This window comes from Callorhinus ursinus, unplaced genomic scaffold, assembly GCF_003265705.2.
Source record: "Callorhinus ursinus isolate GAN/ISIS: 27379988/994484 unplaced genomic scaffold, GSC_fseal_2.0 scaffold26, whole genome shotgun sequence".
NCBI classification, from domain to species: domain Eukaryota; kingdom Metazoa; phylum Chordata; class Mammalia; order Carnivora; family Otariidae; genus Callorhinus; species Callorhinus ursinus.
Window position 1 is genome coordinate 451,160 of NW_027397088.1, and position 18,798 is coordinate 469,957.

The following is an 18,798-nucleotide window of genomic DNA, read 5'->3' on the forward strand; positions in this document are numbered from 1 at the left end:
GGCTCCCTTTTTTTTTTTTTTTTTTTTTAAAGATTTTATTTATTTATTTGACAGAGAGACAGCAAGAGAGGGAACACAAGCAGGGGGAGTGGGAAAGGGAGAAGCAGGCTTCCTTCCCACAGAGTGGAGAGCCTGATGCAGGGCTCGATCCCAGGACCCCGGGATCATGATCTGAGCGGAAGGCAGATGCTTAACGACAGCCACCCAGGCACCCCATGATGTTGGATTCTTAAGGACAGGTGTTAGTTGTGTAAGGTCTTGGAGATAGGTTTTGGAGATCAGAACATGGATAGGATTAACTTCAAATAGGAATTTCTGCTATTCTTGAAACTAGAAATTAGAAGGATAGTGCATTTTGGGGAGGAAGGTGGGGGGCTATGGGGGCATGGGTTAAGAAGAATGGTCTTCAGGGGGCGTCTGGCTGGCCCAGTCAGTAAAGCATGTGACTTGATCTCTAGGTCAGAGTTTTGAGCCCCATGTTGGGTTGGGTAAACAAAAGACTACAAACAGCTCATTTTGGGGCATCTGGCAGGCTCAGTAGCATATGTGAGACTCGATCTTGGGGTCATGAGTTGGAGCCCCATGTTGGGCATGGAGATTACTTAGAACACAAGTTTCTCGACTGCTGTTTCCAGAATTGGCCACAGGAGGGCAATAACCTAAATTTCACAGGCCTCCTTTACATTGAGCAAGGCCAATGGAGCATATTTTTATTTTCCCTTTGCCCAGCCCGCCCAGACTATGCTCAGTCCGCCTATAGCGGCTCTGTGCACTCAGGACCTGAGAAGAGCACCTAACGTAAGAGCCAAACTAAGAGGTAAAATATGAATGAAGTAGTGGTGTCTGGCTGGCTCTGTCAGGGGAAGGTGCGACTCTGGAGCTTGGGGTTGTGAGCTGGAGCCCCACGATGGGGGTAGAGATTACTTAAAGTTTAAGAAAAGTTTTTTTTTTAAAAAACAGGCAGTACCCATCTCAAGTGGAAAAAGTGAACAAACATGTCACGACCTAGTGGGTCATTCTCTGACTTGTGTTTCTATCTCTGGCATCAGGCCACAAGAACCTTTAAAGAGAACTCAAAAGTTTTTTCTATTTTAATTTAAAAATGAGTTCAGCCATTTTTCTTTCAAATTCTGCATGAAAATCCAAAGTAACCTGTTAAGAGTTTTTTTTTTTTTTTGGACAAGGCTGATCATCTACATTTCAGCCACTGGCCCATTTCCACACCTTCAACAAGTCCCCACAGGCACTTCTCTCCGTTGCAGCTGGTCTGTTCTTTCTGCTCCCATCCACCCCCGTCCCCTCAAAATACCCTTCCCGCTGTAAACATTCTGTCAATCCCTCCCCAGGCACACCAGTTCCATCTCCAATTCTGGATAATCATTGCTCTAGTTCTCCCATTCCTACTCTTGGGCGGTAAACCTAATGTTGCAAAAACACGAAATCCTACCATCCTGGCTCAGTACAAATTGCTAACACCAACTCAACACTTACTGCTGCTCATCTGGCACCACAACTCCTGAGTGAGCCCCATTCAATGTGAGCACCATTTCCCCTTCACCTGAAAATATGAGTCTACATTTTCTTCCTTAGAGGAAGAAGGGTAGCTCTTTTCCAAGGCTCAACCCTTCTCTCAGTATCTCCTGTGTCCTCCACCCAGCAACCAGGACAATTTTTGTAAAAATGAGAACAGATCAATTCTCACCACCGTGCAGATGCCAGTGGTCTCCTGTTGCTCCTCAAATTGTGGCCCACCCCCATCAAGGCTTACAAGCCTGGAGTGTCCTGGCCCCCCTGCTTAAGTTCAAGCCACGTATCTTGCCTATGTCAAGCTCCTCCCAGCTTCAGGGCCTCTGCACATTCCCTAGGGCCCTTCTTTCCCACTCACCTAGTTTCTTCACCACCTTCGGGCCTTGGCTTTAACATTACTTCCTGAGATGTCTTCCTTATTCACGAGATTTAAAGATGACCCCCTACTTTCCTAGCACCATGTTTCCTTTGACATGCTCTAAAGGCACCGGAGTTCCTATCTTTGCACTAACAGACTCCCAGGTGATGCTCATGCTGCTGGCCTGGGACACTTTGAAAACCACTACCCTAGAGCAGCTAGTTCAAGTGTCTCCGACGTTGCACTTAGCACTGGCCACACGATGGCAATTTCAGACACTCCCCGGCCTCCTCTGAGTGCTGGATGGCCACAGGGCTCTCTCCTGGTTTTCACTTTTCCAATTGTAATATGACACTATTCCCTAAAACCCCCGTGTGTTCCTAAAACAGTGCTATCCTGGTTCTCATGCCCCTCCAGGACTCATGCTTTGGTCACCTTGTCCACATTTTACACAAAGAGCGAAGTGGTCCAGGATACTGGAGTCAGATAAATAAGGGCCATCATAAAAACAAAAAAACATACCAAAAAAACAGCCATCATATCAGCAACAACCCTCTCTGTTGAGGGTGGGTCACTGTGGGCAGGTCACTGTCCTCTGAGTCTTCATTTCATTAGGAAGGTGTGCAGAAGACTCTGCTTTTCAAAAACATTTCTATGGTACTTATTATGGACATTAGTGCATGACTTATAGATAACAAAAGTTGCTTATGAATAAGAATATTTAATTCTGTTAACGAAATTCCATTTTCCAGGCTTTGGGTTACCCATATATACTGTACCATGTAAACTGTGTATGTTTTTAAAAGATTTATTTATTTGAGACAGAGAGAAAGACTGTGCACTTGTGTGTGCACACACAAGCAGGAGGAGGGGCAGAGGGAGAGAGAGAATCCCAAGCAGACTCTGTGCTGGGCGGGAAGCCCAACGCAGGGCTCGATCTCACAACCCTAAGATCACAACCTGACCCAAAATCAAGAGTTGGACATTCAACTGACTAAGCCATCCAGGCACACCGTTTTTGTTCTTCTTGCATTTAATTTTTCTTTTTTGCTTTTTTTTGTTTTGTTTTTGAATTTAATTTCTATGTTGCTTTTTTTTTTTGGAGGAGGAGGAGGGGCCTTTGGCCCATATTTAAGTGCATTATTAGTAATTCCATTATTATGTATATTGAAGGAAAAAGTGCAATTTGCATCCATGGACAGGAGCTATTTTGGAGCATCTGAAGTACTTGTAGTGAAATTAGTGATCAAAAACTTGAAATGCAAAATTTCAGCATTCATTTTATAAATAACAGTCCTACGTATTTTACGTATCATCTCCTCTAGACTAGTGAACTGAAAATTTTAAGTGTAGCATGTAACGTGAAGCGTGTAACAAAAGCAAAAAATTTAAAGCATTTTACAAAATAATTACATATCTAATCCCTTAATAACTCTATGAGATAGGTATTTTTTATCATCTTCATTTCACAGATGAGGAAACAGGTGCCAAGAGGTGAAGTAACCTGTCCAACATCATGCCATTAGTAAGTGGACTTGAACCCTGGCTCCCACTGTCCTGTGACAGATTTACTTCACAGATGTGTGGAAATTACTTTACATGAAACATCTCACTCAGGTGCTTGGTTCAAGACCCTGATTTTTTTCCCCTCAAATTCCATAAAAGGGATGGTTCCCCTCTAATTTGAGACGTTTCCCAACAATGGTATCTCCACACCAAACCTGCACTTCCAATATAAAATCTGTCCTTCAGGCCCATTATTTATTCACTTGGTCAAAAAACAGTTCACCAAAAATAGGTGTTCACGCTAAGTCTTAACCAAACAGCTCCTCATATTCCCTCCAGAGCTGGACACATCAGCTCACTCTCTTCTAGAATTCTCCCCAGTCCCCACGCCTCTCCCCCGTCCTTTCCTCCCCATCCCTCCCGCAGCCCACTTCAGCATTTAGTTACCTCACTTGCAACAAGTCATGGGCTCCACTTCACACGCTTCTAATAGTCACACCACCACCTAAACCCACCTAAACTCACCAACCACTCACCACTGGTTATTTTCCAAAGCTACCTCTCCGAACTAACTCTAGCAAGAAAAATGGCCACACCAGCCATTCTTTCTCATTAACTCCCAAAATAGTTTTTTCTTCTTTCCAGGCCTTCAGTCTGCTCTTTTCCTAGATTCTAAAAATGGCTCCCTGTTCTCTCATTATTCAAATTCTTCTTTTTTAAAAGGCCCACCCTGGGCACCTGGGTGGCTCGGTTGGTTGGGCGACTGCCTTCGGCTCAGGTCATGATTCTGGAGTCCCGGGATCGAGTCCCGCATCGGGCTCCCTGCTCAGCGGGGAGTCTGCTTCTCCCTCTGACCCTCTTCCCTCTCGTGCTCTCTCTTTCTCTCTCTCTCAAATGAATAAATAAAATCTTTAAAAAAAAAATAAAAATAAAAGGCCCACCCTGAAGTGATCCTGTCAGTCAAATAATCAAGTTCTGGATAATCTTTCCCTTCTACGAGCATTTGGCAACTTATAGAATCTAGAGTACCACACATTTGGCAACTAACTAAATCACCTTCACGCTCAAGTCTCATTTTCTAAGTCTTCTGTAGCCAGACTACTGATGGACGCAGACCTTGTCTTTTCCTTTTTGTATACCCCACGGTGCTGTACACGATGGCTGACTCAGAAACTTTAGAGAGGATCGGTGCTCTGCCACAGGGCACAGCTTGGACAGTGAGAGGCCCAAGAGTCCCTGATGGGAGAGATGAACCTTTTCCTTCCTGTCTGAAGGGTTGGAGGAAGGGAGGGAGGCCCCTCAAACAGCAAGCACCATCTAAAATGCATTAAGACTGCAAGTTAGGGCCATCGGTATTAGTGGGGAAGAGTGGATACCGAATGCTGCCAGGAAACAGACCAAAAGCTGTCCCAATTCCCACGAAATCTCCAAACAGCGATAGGGTGGCAACAACTCCTTTATTTCTTCCCCTTGTAAAGGGAGATTCAAGTTGAGTGGCAATTCTTTCCTGCCCCCAAGTCCCCAACTGGACAAGTGACTGCAGGCACCAAACCCTGGGCTGAGTAATAGCACAGGCCTCAGAACCTGCCTCCAGCACTGCACTGAAACAGCTGTCGGTGTCCGTGAGTCAACATTAAATCCACCAGAAATGGGCAGCGCCGCTCAAAGACCAGGAGGCCAGCTGGGCCTGAAGCTTTCAGGTGGACCAGAGGCAGGGTTCTTAATGATAAAAGCATCTCGAGACAACTGGCTACTTAAGCTTGGCTGGATGAGGCCTACACAATGCAGGTCACCTCTGTGTATACGGAGGGACGTCAGTGATAAGGCTAGCTTAGTTATCTGAAGAAAACTGAAACAGACTGGTCTTTCAGAGACAAGGAACCGATCAAAGTGGTACCCTGGTCACATCAAGATCATGCTCCGCCTTCCTGTGCCTGAGTGGCTGCTGGGTCAGCTGCAGACCAGAGGAAGGTGTCCAAGCGGAGAAAGGGAGACAACAGGGGACTTGTAGGCCACGCAAGCTTGTCGTTCAGGAGACTTCCAAGAAGGAAAACTCACTCTCGGGGTCTGTTGACCATGACTTCGCCCAGGGCCTCCAACACTTCCCGCTTATAGTCCTCGAAGTCACCATCGATCTGGCTAACACTCTGCTCCTCCACCACCCACAGTTGGCAGTTGGTTTCTGTGATGAGTCGGGCATCGTGGCTGACAACAATCACAGCTTTGAAAAAAGATGAGAGAATGGAGGGCAGGGAGGGAGGCGGTAGAGGGGAATCAGAACCTGAAAGAAGGGAGCTCTGGCGAAAGGACACTACAGCCTGGTCCCCAAGGAAAGGAAGAGGGCGCACCCTGAGCCAACTTACCGCCCTTGTATTCATTGATGGCTTCCCCGAGAGCATCAATAGACTCGATGTCCAAGTTATTGGTGGGTTCATCCTACGGAGGAGACGTTCCATGACCAAGCATTACAATTCCTTTCATTACTGTCACATTTAGCCCCTCCTGCAGTCCACCTCACTCACCAAGATGAGGACATCAGGCTCCCGACAAGCCAGCTCAGCAAACACAACTCGGGCTTTCTGCCCACCTGTAGCAAAGGAAAGAGGAGGGCCATCACACTTCACTGCCTTATGTTTCTGAAGGTAAGCTGAACATGTGTATGCAGAGATTCCCCAAGTCGTAGCCCCTCCTCTCTTCTGACTTGAAGTATAGTCTGGAAGTGTGAAAATTAAGGGGGACGACACCTTCCCTAGCCCGCTACAGTGGTACCAGAGAGTTTGCAGATCTGGATGGTGTGGGCGTGACTCTCAAGGCCAAAGCGGCCCAGGCACTTCCGGGCATCCTGGTAGGGCAGGTTGAAGCCCCGCTGCAGATACTCAGTGGGCGTCTCCTCCATGCGCAGCTGCTCTGCGTACTGCTGGTTGAAGAAGCCAATTTTCTGCCCAAGAGAGGGGAGGTGGTCTGTGAAAATCATACTTCCTCTCTCAGATTCTTTATTCCTTAATTTCCAAAGCCAACTTACCAGCCGGTGGTTCTTTCTCATTTCTCCACGAGTCTGCAAGGAAAAAATACGTGGGAAGATAAGGGAAAGGGGAGAGGTGCTGCCGCTCCACATCCCAACTTTTCTGGAGGGGAGACAGATACCAAAATCGGTAGTCCATGCAGGAAAGGGAACCCAGATGTTCTCCCTAATGTGACAACGGCACACCCGGGAAAAGAGAAGAGTACAGAGCCAAAGAGGAGTGAAGGGAGAATAAAGAGGGGAGACAAAAAGCACAGATTCAGAACCAGGAGGGGACTGACCACAACCAAAGAACACCCCCTTCCCACCCAGGAAGACCCACCAATGGCATCTTTTTCAGCCTCAAATAAGGGTTAAGAGACAGTTTGTGAGAGGACCTAAAAACACCCTGTGGTGTGTGAAGAAAAGGGCCCTTCTCAACACTTTCCTGGAGGGAGTAGAGAGGGCCACAACCAATCTAAAACATGGTATGGCAGTGTGCTGTAAAAGTGCTGAAAGCGAATCTAAGGAGGATATTCTAAAAAAACACTACGTTCATGAACACATACACTAAGAGTATTTACTATACAACTGACCTTCAGTGAAAAAAACAGAAATGATCGAAGTGACTGACATCAAATAAATCATAGCAGACCCACAAAAGACGCAGATAACTACTGGCATGGAAAAATGCTTAATGTACGTTACCTGAAAGAACTAGCTGTAAAACAATTCATCTGAGAGCCCATTTTGGTTAAAAAAAATTATATGCACATTTGCAGAGGAAAAAGAAAAAGCAATCCATCAAAATTAATACCAGCGATCTCTAGAGCTTCCTCTGACTTATGCAATTTCTAAGCATTCTACAGTGGACTTGCATTTCTCGTGTAACCAAGACACACATGGGGGAGGGGCACCCCCAGTCCAAGCCCTCCCCTGGCTCTCCCCCACCACGCCCATCTACGGCGTTCTCCTCTGCAGCACCTCTCAGGACAGTGAGGCCTCGGTGAGGAGTGCTGTATTAAAATCTCCAGCACAGAAGGGGGCGCCCTGATTCTAGCACCTGGTGAACACCGCCTTTTCACACCTGTCCCGGCTCCAGGACTTACTGGGGTCAGCTTGCCTGTCAGCAGCAGGAGCAGGGTGCTCTTCCCCACGCCGTTGGGGCCCACGATGCAGACTGCAGGGAGGAAGACAGGGAGTTAAAGAGGGCCCCAGAAATTGTCCCTGCGGTCCAGCTCCCCATCCCCAAGCACCCGACACCAACTCACTCCTGGAGTCCATGTCAATGCCAAAATCCAGATTCTTGAAGAGTGGTTTCTGCCCCTCATAACCAAACGTGACACCTGAGAACCAGGAAAAGAAGTGATTCACTTCCTGTTCAGGGTTACCCTGAAGGTCCTGTCCTGGCCTTGGAGAAGAGGAATGACTCCCATGCTGGGTGGAGGACGCGGGGTGCACGTGCTCGCGCCCCGTGCTGCCGGACTCTGCAGCCACTCACCGTGCAGACCCAGCACAGGAGGGCTGAGCGGCGGGGGGTTGGGGAAAGTGAAGCGCACAGTGTACTCCTTGGGGCGCTTCAGGAGCTCCGGAGCCTCTTGTGATTCCTCATCCTGGTTTTTCCTCCGGCATTTCTGCTGCTTTCGAGTCAGGGCTTCCTTTGTCTGCTTTTCCTGGAAAGGAAGGGAAAAAGGAGAAATCCGCACCCTTCACAGCAGTCCCTGAAATGAAGGGCGGTGTCCCAGAGGCCCCCCTTTCTCTGTGCTGAGAGAAGAGCCCCTCCCCAGGCCAGGATGATCCTCAGGTGCTCACCGCCTGCTTGGTGGACTTGCCGCCTGCCTTTAGCTCCTTCAGCTTTTTCTCCTGCTTCTCGTACTGCTTCAGCAGTTCTTTCTGCTTCTGCTGATACATCTTCTTGAAGGTCACTACAGCAGAAAAGGAGGATGGGCATCAACCGCTGTTTTTCTCCCGAGCAGAGGGACAACTGGGACCAGTAAGGACAGACGGGGGCATTACTGTCTAGACTCTGAAGACTTAGCTTATCACCACATCCCTAGGCGGCCTTCCTCTGAGGCCTTTCCTTGAGGCCTCATCTCTTTCCTCCTCCTACAAATGATCCTACTTACTGTAATTGCCCCGATAGTAATGGAGCCGCTGGGCATCAAGATGGATAATATCGGTGCAGACATCATCCAGGAAGCCCTGGTCATGGGAGACGATGAGCAATGTCTTCCGCCAGCCCTGGAGGTAGCTGGGTTTTAGAAAAGAGTGTGGACATGTCACAACGGTCAGGTTAGGGTTAAGTCAGGGGAAGCAGACAGACAACGAAAACAGGGAGGAAAAGAGGAAGTGCCAGACGGTAAGGATAGAGTGTGAACAGCGAGAGGAGACAGGACAGGATGGGAACCAAGGGTACGAGGACTGTAATCGAGGGTGACGCACTTATTGAGCCAGATGACAGCATTGAGGTCCAGGTGGTTAGTGGGCTCATCCAACATCAGCAGCGTGGGTTCCATGAACAGCGCCCTAGAGGGTGGGGTGGCAGAATGTAGGCTCGGGGTAGGAAGGTCTTTGCTCAGAAAACCCCACAAAAGCCTCTGGTAGGTGAGACCATGAACACTCCTTCCCCATCTCTCCGCAGAGAAGCTACTGTGCAGGAGATGTCGTTGAAAATGTACTACCAGGTAGGGAGGAAAGATCTTGAGTCTGACAATGCAGACGATATGGGAGGAAGCAGAAAGCCTTAAAACTCCCTCCTGGCCTTAGAACAGGAAGAAGGGAAAGCCCCCCAGCAGATGGAGGCTGGAAGGGGGAGGGTGGTGATGTGGGTGGCCCACCTGGCCAGGGAGACACGCATGCGCCAACCCCCCGAGAACTTCTGTGTGGGCCGATTCTGCATTTCAGGGTCGAAGCCCAGACCAGCCAGGATCCGCCGGGCTTTGGCCTCTGCAGCTGCTGCCCCGGTCGCCCGCAATTCCTCATACACCTGGAGGAGGGAGAAGAGGACACATGTCCGAAGGTTCCAGAAACCCCCAAGACTTAGCCCATGTCCCCTGCGCCATCTCCTCTACCTTCTCTAGCCTCTCAGCAGCTGTGTCGTCTCCCTGCTCCAGCTGCCCCTGGAGCCGTCGCTCCTCTTCCAGCAGCTTCAATCGCTTGGTGTCGGCTCGAAGAACAGCCTGCACAGCTGGTGTCTCATCTGCTACCACCTCTGGGGGGTAAGGGGAGAACCATGCGGGGTAAGGGGAGAACAGACAGGTCGCCCAGAGAGCCAAGACTCCCATTCCTTCTTTCCTTCAGCTCTATTTCTGGTTTGCCTGACCGTGCCCAACACTTTGTACTTGTTCCAAATAAAATATTCTCTAATCTCTCCTCTCCTTAGCATCCATCTCCCTGTCCCCAATCTCCCCCAGAGCCCTTCCCACTCCATAACCACAATTTCTTCTATTCTTGGTTGACTCTTCTCCCCCAACTGCCCACCCTTCAGACCCGTTTCACCTCCCCCACCAGCCCCTGTCCCACCACTGGCCTCACCCTGCTCACACAGCAGCACGTCGATGTTGGGAGGGATGCTCAAGGCCCGGTTGGCGATATGCTTGAGGAGAGTGGTCTTGCCCTTGCTGGGGAATGAGAACTACTGAGACCAAGCCACCCCTGAAAAATCTCTTACTTTCCTTCCAGCCCCTTCCCCTTTACAGCTCCAGCCCCTCTCCTCACCCATTGGGCCCCACGAGTCCGTAGCGGCGGCCAGCTACAATGTACAGGTCTGCGTTGACAAATAACTCCTTGCCGTGGGCCGAGATGCTGAACTTTTCCAGCTGTAGTCATCAGGGAAACAGTGGCAGAGGGAAGGAACAAGTATACGAGAGCCCCCCTCTCACACAGCAGCTGCAACTTTCTCTCTGCTGGGAAGCCTCTGACAGACAGCTGCAGCACGACCCTCTCCTCACCACGCTGGTCTCCTTCCCGTCCACTGCTTTGGACAGGAGTCTCCCAGATTCTAAGCCAGTCTAGCCCATCCCACCCTACTTCGCCCCCGAGGGGGGGCCCCTCTATTTCTGTTGGTTTTCTTATTTTCTCGCTGAAGGTGGCAGAACTCAAGGTATGGAACACACCTCCAGGCTTTCTTCCAGTGGACTAAGCCACTCATACCTTACTCCCTCGGCTGCCATGGCCGCTCAGGGAAAGGTGGCACTTCCCTGAGCAAAATGGTTGGGTGGGAGCCCCCTCAGGCCTTACCTTAATGTCAGATGCATTTTCTAACATGGCTTGGCGGGAGGACATCTCTGCTTGGGACACGGAGAAATCATTTTCAGCAGCATTGGCTGCTTTTAATGAAGCCACCTGGCGCTCGTACTCCATCTGAGAAGGAAGGAAATCACTTATGAGGCCACTGTCTGCCAGTTATCCGTCACAACACAGCCACATGTCATCAGCCACCAAAAAAAAAAAAAAAAAAAAAAAGCTAACAGGATACACTTCTTTCCTTACTCCAATTGTTTTTCTTGCAGTAACCCCCGAAGCTCTCTTTTCTTGCCCTCCCAATTCAGATGTCCCCTATTTGAAAATACATGTTTCTAAAGATTTTAAGTAATCTCTATGCCCAAGGTGGGGCTTGAAGTTACAACCCCAAGAACAAGAGTCGCATGCTCTAACAACTGAGCCAGCCAGGTGCACGACTCAACCCCACTGAAATATTAAAAAAATCAAATGCTCCTAACTTAGACCAAGGTCTTACCTGTTTCTTTAGCTTTTTCTTCTCCTTTTTGCTAAGGTGAGCATAAGGATCATCAGCCTTAGACTCCCCTTCCTCTTCTTCCTCTTCTTCTTCCTCTGAACCCTGTGAGAACCAGGGGGTGATAAAAAAAAAACAAGAGACTCCTTCTAGAACCCAGATTTCATGTCATTCACCCAGTCCCACAGCTTGTTCCTTCTCCACCCACGTCCTGAAATATCTTGCTGGGTCCTCTCGCTCTCATACACACCCCTGGGCTCCCTCGAGTCCTTCAGCCACTTCTGCCACCAGGAATAATATAAATAAATGGTATGAACGTGCATGTATAAAATATTAACAATTCTACATACCTACAAATTTAACTACCCATACCACTGGGGGGGGAGAGGAATAAATGAAACAGGTTCCTTTCTTCATGTATCAAATGAGTTTCTGTGGCTTACATGCTAACATGCAAAGAAAAGGTCCAGGAATCCTAACATACAGCACCGAGTAATCTACGTGAATCCAGAATCAGAAAGTGCTAGAGGTGCAGGGACCTCAGAAATCACTAGATCACACAGACAACTGCGCCCCCCCGCCCCCGAGGTGCAAAGGTCACACAGCTGGTGAATGGCAGAGCCAGAACCCAGATCATCTGAGGCTAACACCACGGTCCTTTCCTCTCTGAATCAAGAGCTGAATGGGGCATGGGCCAAACCTTACCTGATGCCTATTTTTATATGGCCTACAAGCTAAGAATGGTTTTACATTTTTTTTTTAAAGATTTTATTTATTTATTCATGAGACAGAGGGGGAGGGGAGGGGGAGAGAGAGAGAGAGAGAAGCAGAGGGAGAAGCAGGCTCCCAAGGAGCAGGGAGCCCGATGCGGGACTCGATCCCAGGACCCTGGGATCATGACCTGAGCTGAAGGCAGACGCTTAACCACCTGAGCCACACATTTTCAAAGAGTCGTTTTTATTTTTTTTTATTTATTTTATTTTTTTTTAAAGATTTTATTTATTTGAGAGAGAGAGCACACGAGAGGGGGGAGGGTCAGAGGGAGAAGCAGACTCCCCGCTGAGCAGGGAGCCCGACGCGGGACTCGATCCAGGGACTCCAGGATCATGACCTGAGCCGAAGGCAGTCGCTCAACCGACTGAGCCACCCAGGTGCCCCAAAGAGTCGTTTTTAAAAAAAGAGTATGCATCAGAGATTGTACGTGGTCCACAAAGCCAGAAATATTTACTACGTAGCCCTTTACAGATGCTTGTCAACTCCTGTAGTAGTAGAAACACCCCCAGATTCTCTTCCCCTCCCCAAACCAAGGGCCACAGAGTGCTAGTCCCTCAGCTCATCTTTTCCCAACACCAAAATACACACCTGCTCTGCTTTCTTGGCCTTCTCCTTCCCCTGTCTGGGTGGCTCCTTCTCTTTTGTTATTTCTTCTTCTTCCTCCTCCTCCTCTTCATTGTCCAGAGCGGCAAATTTACTGTGAGGCTAACAGGGAAGACAGTAGGTCTGATGAAATGTTCGAATTCCTGAGACCCAGCAGGGGACCCTCCTCCTGCCAATGCTCCCTCACCTTGGCCTTCCCCTTTGACTTCTCTTCCTTGCCCTTTCTGCCCTTCAGCCCAGGCTGTTGTTCCTCAGATACAGCCTGGAGAACACACACAGACAGAAAATTAATTTACTACCTTGTTGTTTACTAAGCATTTCTAAGGAATCTAGAACTGGGAATTAACTATACCGAGTGCTGCTGAAGACAAAACGAGCTCTAGGAAAACCCTAGCTTCCGGCTTCAGATGAAACAGTGAAGAGCTAATTAGATGATGTCAGCAAAGCTAAAGGACCGTGAAATCAGGAAAGCAAGCAATGTGGGTGGGGTGGCACTGGCACTGGAGGGCTTTGGGAGGGCAAATTTTGAGAGGAGATAATGGATGCTGAGCTTGGAAAAGGCATTCAAAGGAAAAGGGAAGACACAGCATAAAGAACAAAGAAAGGCTTCAGGGCGCCTGGCTGGCTCAGTCGGTAGAGCACACGACTCTTGACTTCGGGGTTTTGGATGTAATTGGATGTAAAAATTACTTAAAACAAACAAAAACCTCCAAAAAATGCTTCAAAAGACATAGAAATGAATGCTGAAGCATGAACAGGCTGATCTAAAACATACACATGGAAGAATCCCAAGTAACCCTGCAGAAGGGTCCAAGTGGAAGAGCAAAGACTTGAGGCCCTTTGTTTCAGATTTTGAGTCTGAAGGCCACAGAATCATTACAGACTTCTGAGTGATGAGAAGAGATATTAAAAAGCTAATTTGATAGTGTCAGTGAGACAGACCTAGAAGATCTAGTTAGTTTGTATGTATGTATGGATGTATGTATATATTTATTTACTTATTAATTAGCAAGATTCATGACCAGTATGGAGCCCAAAGCAGGGCTTGAACTCACGGGGCTTGAACCCACAACCGTGAGACCAAGACCTGAGCTGAGATAAAGAGCTGGATGCTTACCCAACTGAACCACCCAGAAGTCCCTACAAGAACTGGTTTAAAGCAGGAAAAGGGGGGCCTGGCTGGCTCAGTCAGTGGAGCATCTGACTCCTGATCTCAGGGTTGTGAGTTCAAGCCCCACTTGGGTGTAGAGATTACTTAAAAATAAAATCTTAAAAAAATAATAATTTAAATAAATAAAAGCAGGGAAAAAGGCAAGGGAATTACCACACCACAGCCAGAAGGCGCTATATGGGGTGGGAGTGACCAGCAGAGCTGCCAGTTTACCTTATTGATCCGATTCTTCTCCAGCTTGGCAGGCTTAGGAGGATGTTTTTCTTCTTCCTCCTCACCCTCACTCTGATCCTGAATCAGGGCTGCAAAAACATTACCAGCCTAGAGAATGAAAGGGCCGGAGAAGTCAGTGGGATGGTCAAGGCTGCCCCCTTGGGGTCCCTGTTTACAACACAGATGGCTTACCTTAGTTTTCTTCCCTCCTCGGGGTATGGGGGCAGGGACTGAAATGATAAGGGGAGACGATGAGGTAGGAAATGATTATAATGTCTGGTTCTTCAGTCTAATCCAACTCAAAGATCAAGGAACGAGGCACTTTACTATTCATGATTCAGGGATTCTGAGAACCCATTTCTCCTCAGGTCATTTACCCTCATCCTCCTCATCACTGGCTGGCACAGAGAGTTTCTTAAGACGCTCCATGAGCTCTTTCTCTTCTCCATCATCATCCACATCCTTCTTCCGCCGGCCTTTTCGGGTGTCTCGTTTCTTTTTTTGCTGCTGAAAGGAAAACAGAGTAAGACAATGAAGCCCAGTCCCCTGCTGCATCTCTGCCCCAGAGTTCCCCATGAGCTCAGGGAACGAATGTGAGCTAGGCAGGGGTTGGTGGATGGATCCCCTGACACTTGAACCTGCTGTTGCTGTTGCTCCTTCTCCTTGAGCACTTTCTCTTCTTCCCCAGCCTGTTTGTCTTCTACAGCTAGCTCCTCAAAGAACTGCAAAGGAATTTAGATATAGGTAAATGTGTCTCTGAGACCAACCAAGCCCTTCTCTGCCACACACAGGCCCAATGACCCTCCAGTCCACTCTCACCTTCCTTCCTCTCTTGACAAAATCCTTCCTCCTCCCTTGAACCCCCCGCCTCCTTCACATGGCCATATTCTTTTTTTTTTTTTTTTAAGATTTTATTTATTTGAGAGAGCAAAAGTGAGAGAGATCACAGAAGGAGAGGGAGAAGCAGACTCGCCGCTGAGCAGGGAGCCCGATGCAGGACTCGATCCCAGGACCCTGAGATCAACATGACCTGAGCTGAAGGCAGATACTTAACCAACTGAGCCACCCAGGCGCCCCACATGGCCTTATTTTGATTGGAAACACCCATGGTCATTTCTCACCCACAACCCTCATTTCCTCACCGTTTTTTTGGTCTTTTTGTCCTTCTTCCCCTTCTTCACCACTCTGTCTAGAAGGTTAAGCAGACATTGTGAATGCTTATCTACAAATTCCAAAGCAGCACGACCTTCCCTGCAAAGCTCTCAGTGACTCCACCCTATTTTACTATTTTCTATCATTCTCTAGGCATCTGCACTGTCCCACAAAAGACAATGGTGCCTTGGTGGCAGTGGAAGGGAGAAGGAGAATTCATATGGCAGAGACAGAGGTGGGAAGCAGTCACAATATTCAGAGTGGACTCCTGTGTTTTTTGTTTTTTAAAGATTTTATTTATTTATTATTTTATTTATTTTTAAGTAATCTCTATACCCACCATGGGGCTCAAGCCCACAACCCCGAGATCAAGAGTCCTACACTCCACCGACTGAGCCAGCCAGGTGCCCCAATGACTCCTATATTTTTAGCTTGGCAAAATTAGTTGCACTAGTGGTACAATTTATTAACTCAGAATATACTGGAAGAGAAGGTCCCCTCTCCCCACCCCTGCCACCCATGAGGAGAAAAGTAGGACAAAAAATATTATAAATTCAGTTTCCTGTATCATTTGTGAAAAGCACAGGATCATGTAAACAGAGCTCTCTGGTAAGTAAACAAGTATCTGGGTCTATGCCCCACCTGCTCTGCTCACATAACATTCTAGCACAAATCACACTGCGTTTTATTTAACTGTCTGTACATCAGTGTTTCACCCCAGAGAACAACCTGACAGACTGTCTGGCTTGGGTTCCCATGGACCAAAGTGGGATGTCCTATATAAAACCTGACTAACTGAACAAATTCCAGCCCCTGCGTTCTATCCAACCCTGTTTCCCTGAAGGCAACTCCCTCTACTACTCTGCCTAACTTCCTCTCTCCCTGCCCCCATCAGACAGGGACGCAACCAGGAGCCTCACAAGTTCTCTTCCTGTCCAGGCCTACCCACCATCATGTTCCCCTCCAAACAATCCCATCCATCCACTGGTATCCAGTTCTATCCAGGAGCGCTCCTGTAATCATTTAGCTAGAAAGAAAGAAAAAGAGAGAGAGAGAGAGAAAGGAAGGAAGGAAGGAAGGAAGGCTTTCTGCTACCAACCACATTAAGTATTTTTCTTTTTAAAGATTTTATTTTTTTATTTGACAGAGAGACACAGCGAGAGACGGAACACAAGCAGGGGGAGTGGGAGAGGGAGAAGCAGGCTTCCTGCGGAGCAGGAAGCCCGACGCGGGGCTCAATCCCAGGACCCTGGGACCATGACCTGAGCCGAAGGCAGATGCTTAACAACTGAGCCACCCAGGTGCCCCAGCTCTCTTTTTTTTCTTTTTTAAGGTAGACTCCATGCCCAATGTAGGGCTTGAACTCCTGATCCCGAGATCAAGAGTCACATTTTCTGCCAACTGAGACTGCCAGGCGTCCCCCACATTAAGTATTTTTAGGCTAAAATTCCATATAGTCCATATAGTCCATACTAATCCACTATTCAGGATTCCTCACCATTTTAGTGAACATCTACTCTACCTAAAACTGGAGTCATCGAAGGACAATCCCTGTAATTTAAAGCTTTGCAAACTAAAAGGGTCCTATTCTATCTTTTCTGCTATGTTTCCCTACCCACACCTATGTTCTGGACATTAACCTCTCCTTCCCAGGCATACGTAGTCTGTCTTTGCTTAATCTGTGTCTTCCATCCAGAACATATTTCAAAATTTGATCCCCACATCATGAGTTGAAAAGATGTGCAGAAGAAGTAATGAAAGGTTGAGGTTCTTTCAGGTTCCTGTCTTCTGTCCTCTTTTGGCTTCAATCTGCATACTCTCCCTAGCAGACTTCTCTGCATCCAACGTTTCAACAACACACCTGTATCTTTACTTCCAGCCTAAGATCTCTCTTCTTGCCATCTGCTTTTAGAAGTTTCCCAGAAATCCCCAACTTGGCATTCAAAAGTTGATCTTACCTCTTCCCACTCCCAATCCTACAGCCCATTCCTGATTTCAAGCAATAGTCTACTACCCACTGAGTTACTTGAGTGTCATTCTTCTTCTTCCTTCATTCAGTTCTCAGACCTGCTCAATATTATTTCCTCAGTAACTTTTTTTTTTTAGATTTTTATTTATTTACTTGAGAGACAGAATGAGAGATAGAAAGCACGAGAGGGAAGAGGGTCAGAGGGAGAAGCAGACTCCCTGCTGAGCAGGGAGCCCGATGTGGGACTCGATCCCGGGACTCCAGGATCATGACCTGAGCTGAAGGCAGTCGCTTAACCAACTGAGCCACCCAGGCGCCCTTTCCTCAGTAACTCTTTAGTCTTCACTGCCTTGGCTTACTCTCTTACTACTTCTCACCTAAATCATCGCCAGAGCCTATTCTATGGTCATCCTGCCTCCAATCTTGACCAATTCAAGCCATTCTCCACTGCTCAGTGTTGTCAGGATGAGCTGATCAGATCAGATGTCTTTAGGATTAAAGTCTTTGGAATAGTGTATGAAGTCTTCCATTATTTGTCTCCCGCATATCTTTCCAACCCCATCACGTTAGTCACCCAATACTGGGAACCAGCCAGGCTCACCTGTCTTTACCTTTGCACAGACTTCTTTCTCTGCTTGGAATGCTCCTCCCCTGGCTAACACACACTGATCCTTCCAGAATCAACTCAGCTACCACATATTCCTGAGAGGCTTTGTGGACATTCCTACCCTATCTGTCTGAATAGATGCTTCTCCTCTCTGCTCTAGTCTCACAGCATTCTCAAGCACGTTCATCACTCTGTCAACTACTTTCTGATTAATGCTGTCCCCTCCATTAAACTGGGTGCCCCTTTGGGGCAAGTCTTATTTTTTATCTCTACTTTCCCAGTTCTCTGTACAGTACCAGGTATACAAGAGGCACCCAATGAATGCTTGAAAAATTAGTCACTGTGTACCTAGTAATTATTTGTATCCATTTTCTCTCCCCTTGGAGTGCCTTCAAATTTGGGAGCATGTCTTCCTATTTTTTTCTCCCCGCCCCCCAAGCACAATATATATCGTGATTAAAAGCAGCTGCTCAACAAACATTCACTACTTTTAAGTAAACCTTAACTCTCATTCCAACACCCAGTAGCTAGCTATACCACACTCTTGCTCCAGATGAGCCTGATGTGTATTATGCAAGAGCTCAAGAGGAAGTCATCCTCTCGCTCCGGAGCGGGTATAGGTGGGTGGCGCGGTATGTGTGCGTGCGTGCATGAGCGCGCACTGGGAGGGGTATCGAGGCACCGCTTACAGATTCCTGTGGAATGTGGAATACAGTATGGTGGGGAAGATGTCCAAAAGAGAAGGAGGACTTTCTCATTTCTCCCCATCTCTCCCAAGGCACCATATGCTTTTCCTCGTCTCTTGCCCAGTCCCACTGCAACTCGTTCGCGACAGCCCGGCACTTTTTCTTTCGCTCCCACCCAACTCCCCCCGGCCTGGGTAAACGCTTTCCGGCCCCATTATACGCATGCGCAGTGGCCCTCCTCACGGCCCGGTCTGTCACACACCCCGTAACCCCTTCCTAAAACACGCGTACTCTCTTCTCCCCTTTTCTCCCTCGTTGGTTCTCTGCCTATCAGCCTCACCTGTGGGGCTCGTACTCTCCCCATCCCCGATCCATTCGGGTTCCGGCGCCTGCTGCTTGGGTCCCTTCGGCATCGCGGTGGCAGTTACAGCTACTCTGGAGACGCCGGGCGCTATTTCCGCTTCCGGCAGCGTGGGGTCCCGAAGGGGGCGGGCTC

General features: G+C 48.1%; 1 protein-coding gene across 3 annotated transcripts; it reads right to left on the bottom strand.

Moving 5' to 3' along the window:
* Positions 1-4,829: 4,829 nt before the first annotated feature.
* On the bottom strand, positions 4,830-18,798 carry ABCF1 (ATP binding cassette subfamily F member 1). 3 transcript variants are annotated; one of them, XM_073877495.1, is made up of 25 exons: positions 18,643-18,798; positions 15,031-15,077; positions 14,527-14,610; positions 14,266-14,392; positions 14,081-14,118; positions 13,889-13,996; positions 12,692-12,766; positions 12,490-12,606; positions 11,131-11,232; positions 10,632-10,754; positions 10,110-10,210; positions 9,927-10,012; positions 9,464-9,603; positions 9,230-9,378; positions 8,835-8,918; positions 8,519-8,643; positions 8,205-8,317; positions 7,894-8,065; positions 7,664-7,738; positions 7,502-7,572; positions 6,414-6,446; positions 6,161-6,329; positions 5,914-5,978; positions 5,755-5,827; positions 4,830-5,612 (listed from the first exon to the last, which is right to left on the bottom strand). In XM_073877495.1, the coding sequence occupies exons 1-25, from the start codon at positions 18,713-18,715 to the stop codon at positions 5,446-5,448; spliced, it is 2,517 nt and encodes an 838-aa protein (XP_073733596.1). In that variant the 5' UTR covers positions 18,716-18,798; the 3' UTR covers positions 4,830-5,445. The 3 variants fall into 3 exon arrangements, with proteins under 3 accessions (XP_073733596.1, XP_025746640.1, XP_073733597.1); XM_025890855.2 differs by having other exon boundaries at positions 14,266-14,395; XM_073877496.1 differs by having other exon boundaries at positions 14,266-14,395; positions 15,031-15,073; positions 18,643-18,783.

What these genes read in the sequence shown, in the direction of transcription:
- ABCF1 (XM_025890855.2), bottom strand. Translation starts at nt 18,715, where the DNA reads ATGCCGAAGGGACCCAAGCAGCAGGCGCCGGAACCCGAATGGATCGGG. An exon ending in GAGGAGGGAAGAAAACTAAG is followed by an intron (nt 13,997 to 14,080) that starts GTAAGCCATCTG and finishes TTCATTCTCTAG; the next exon opens with GCTGGTAATGTTTTTGCAGC. An exon ending in CTGCTGAGAGGCTAGAGAAG is followed by an intron (nt 9,379 to 9,463) that starts GTAGAGGAGATG and finishes TCCCTCCTCCAG; the next exon opens with GTGTATGAGGAATTGCGGGC.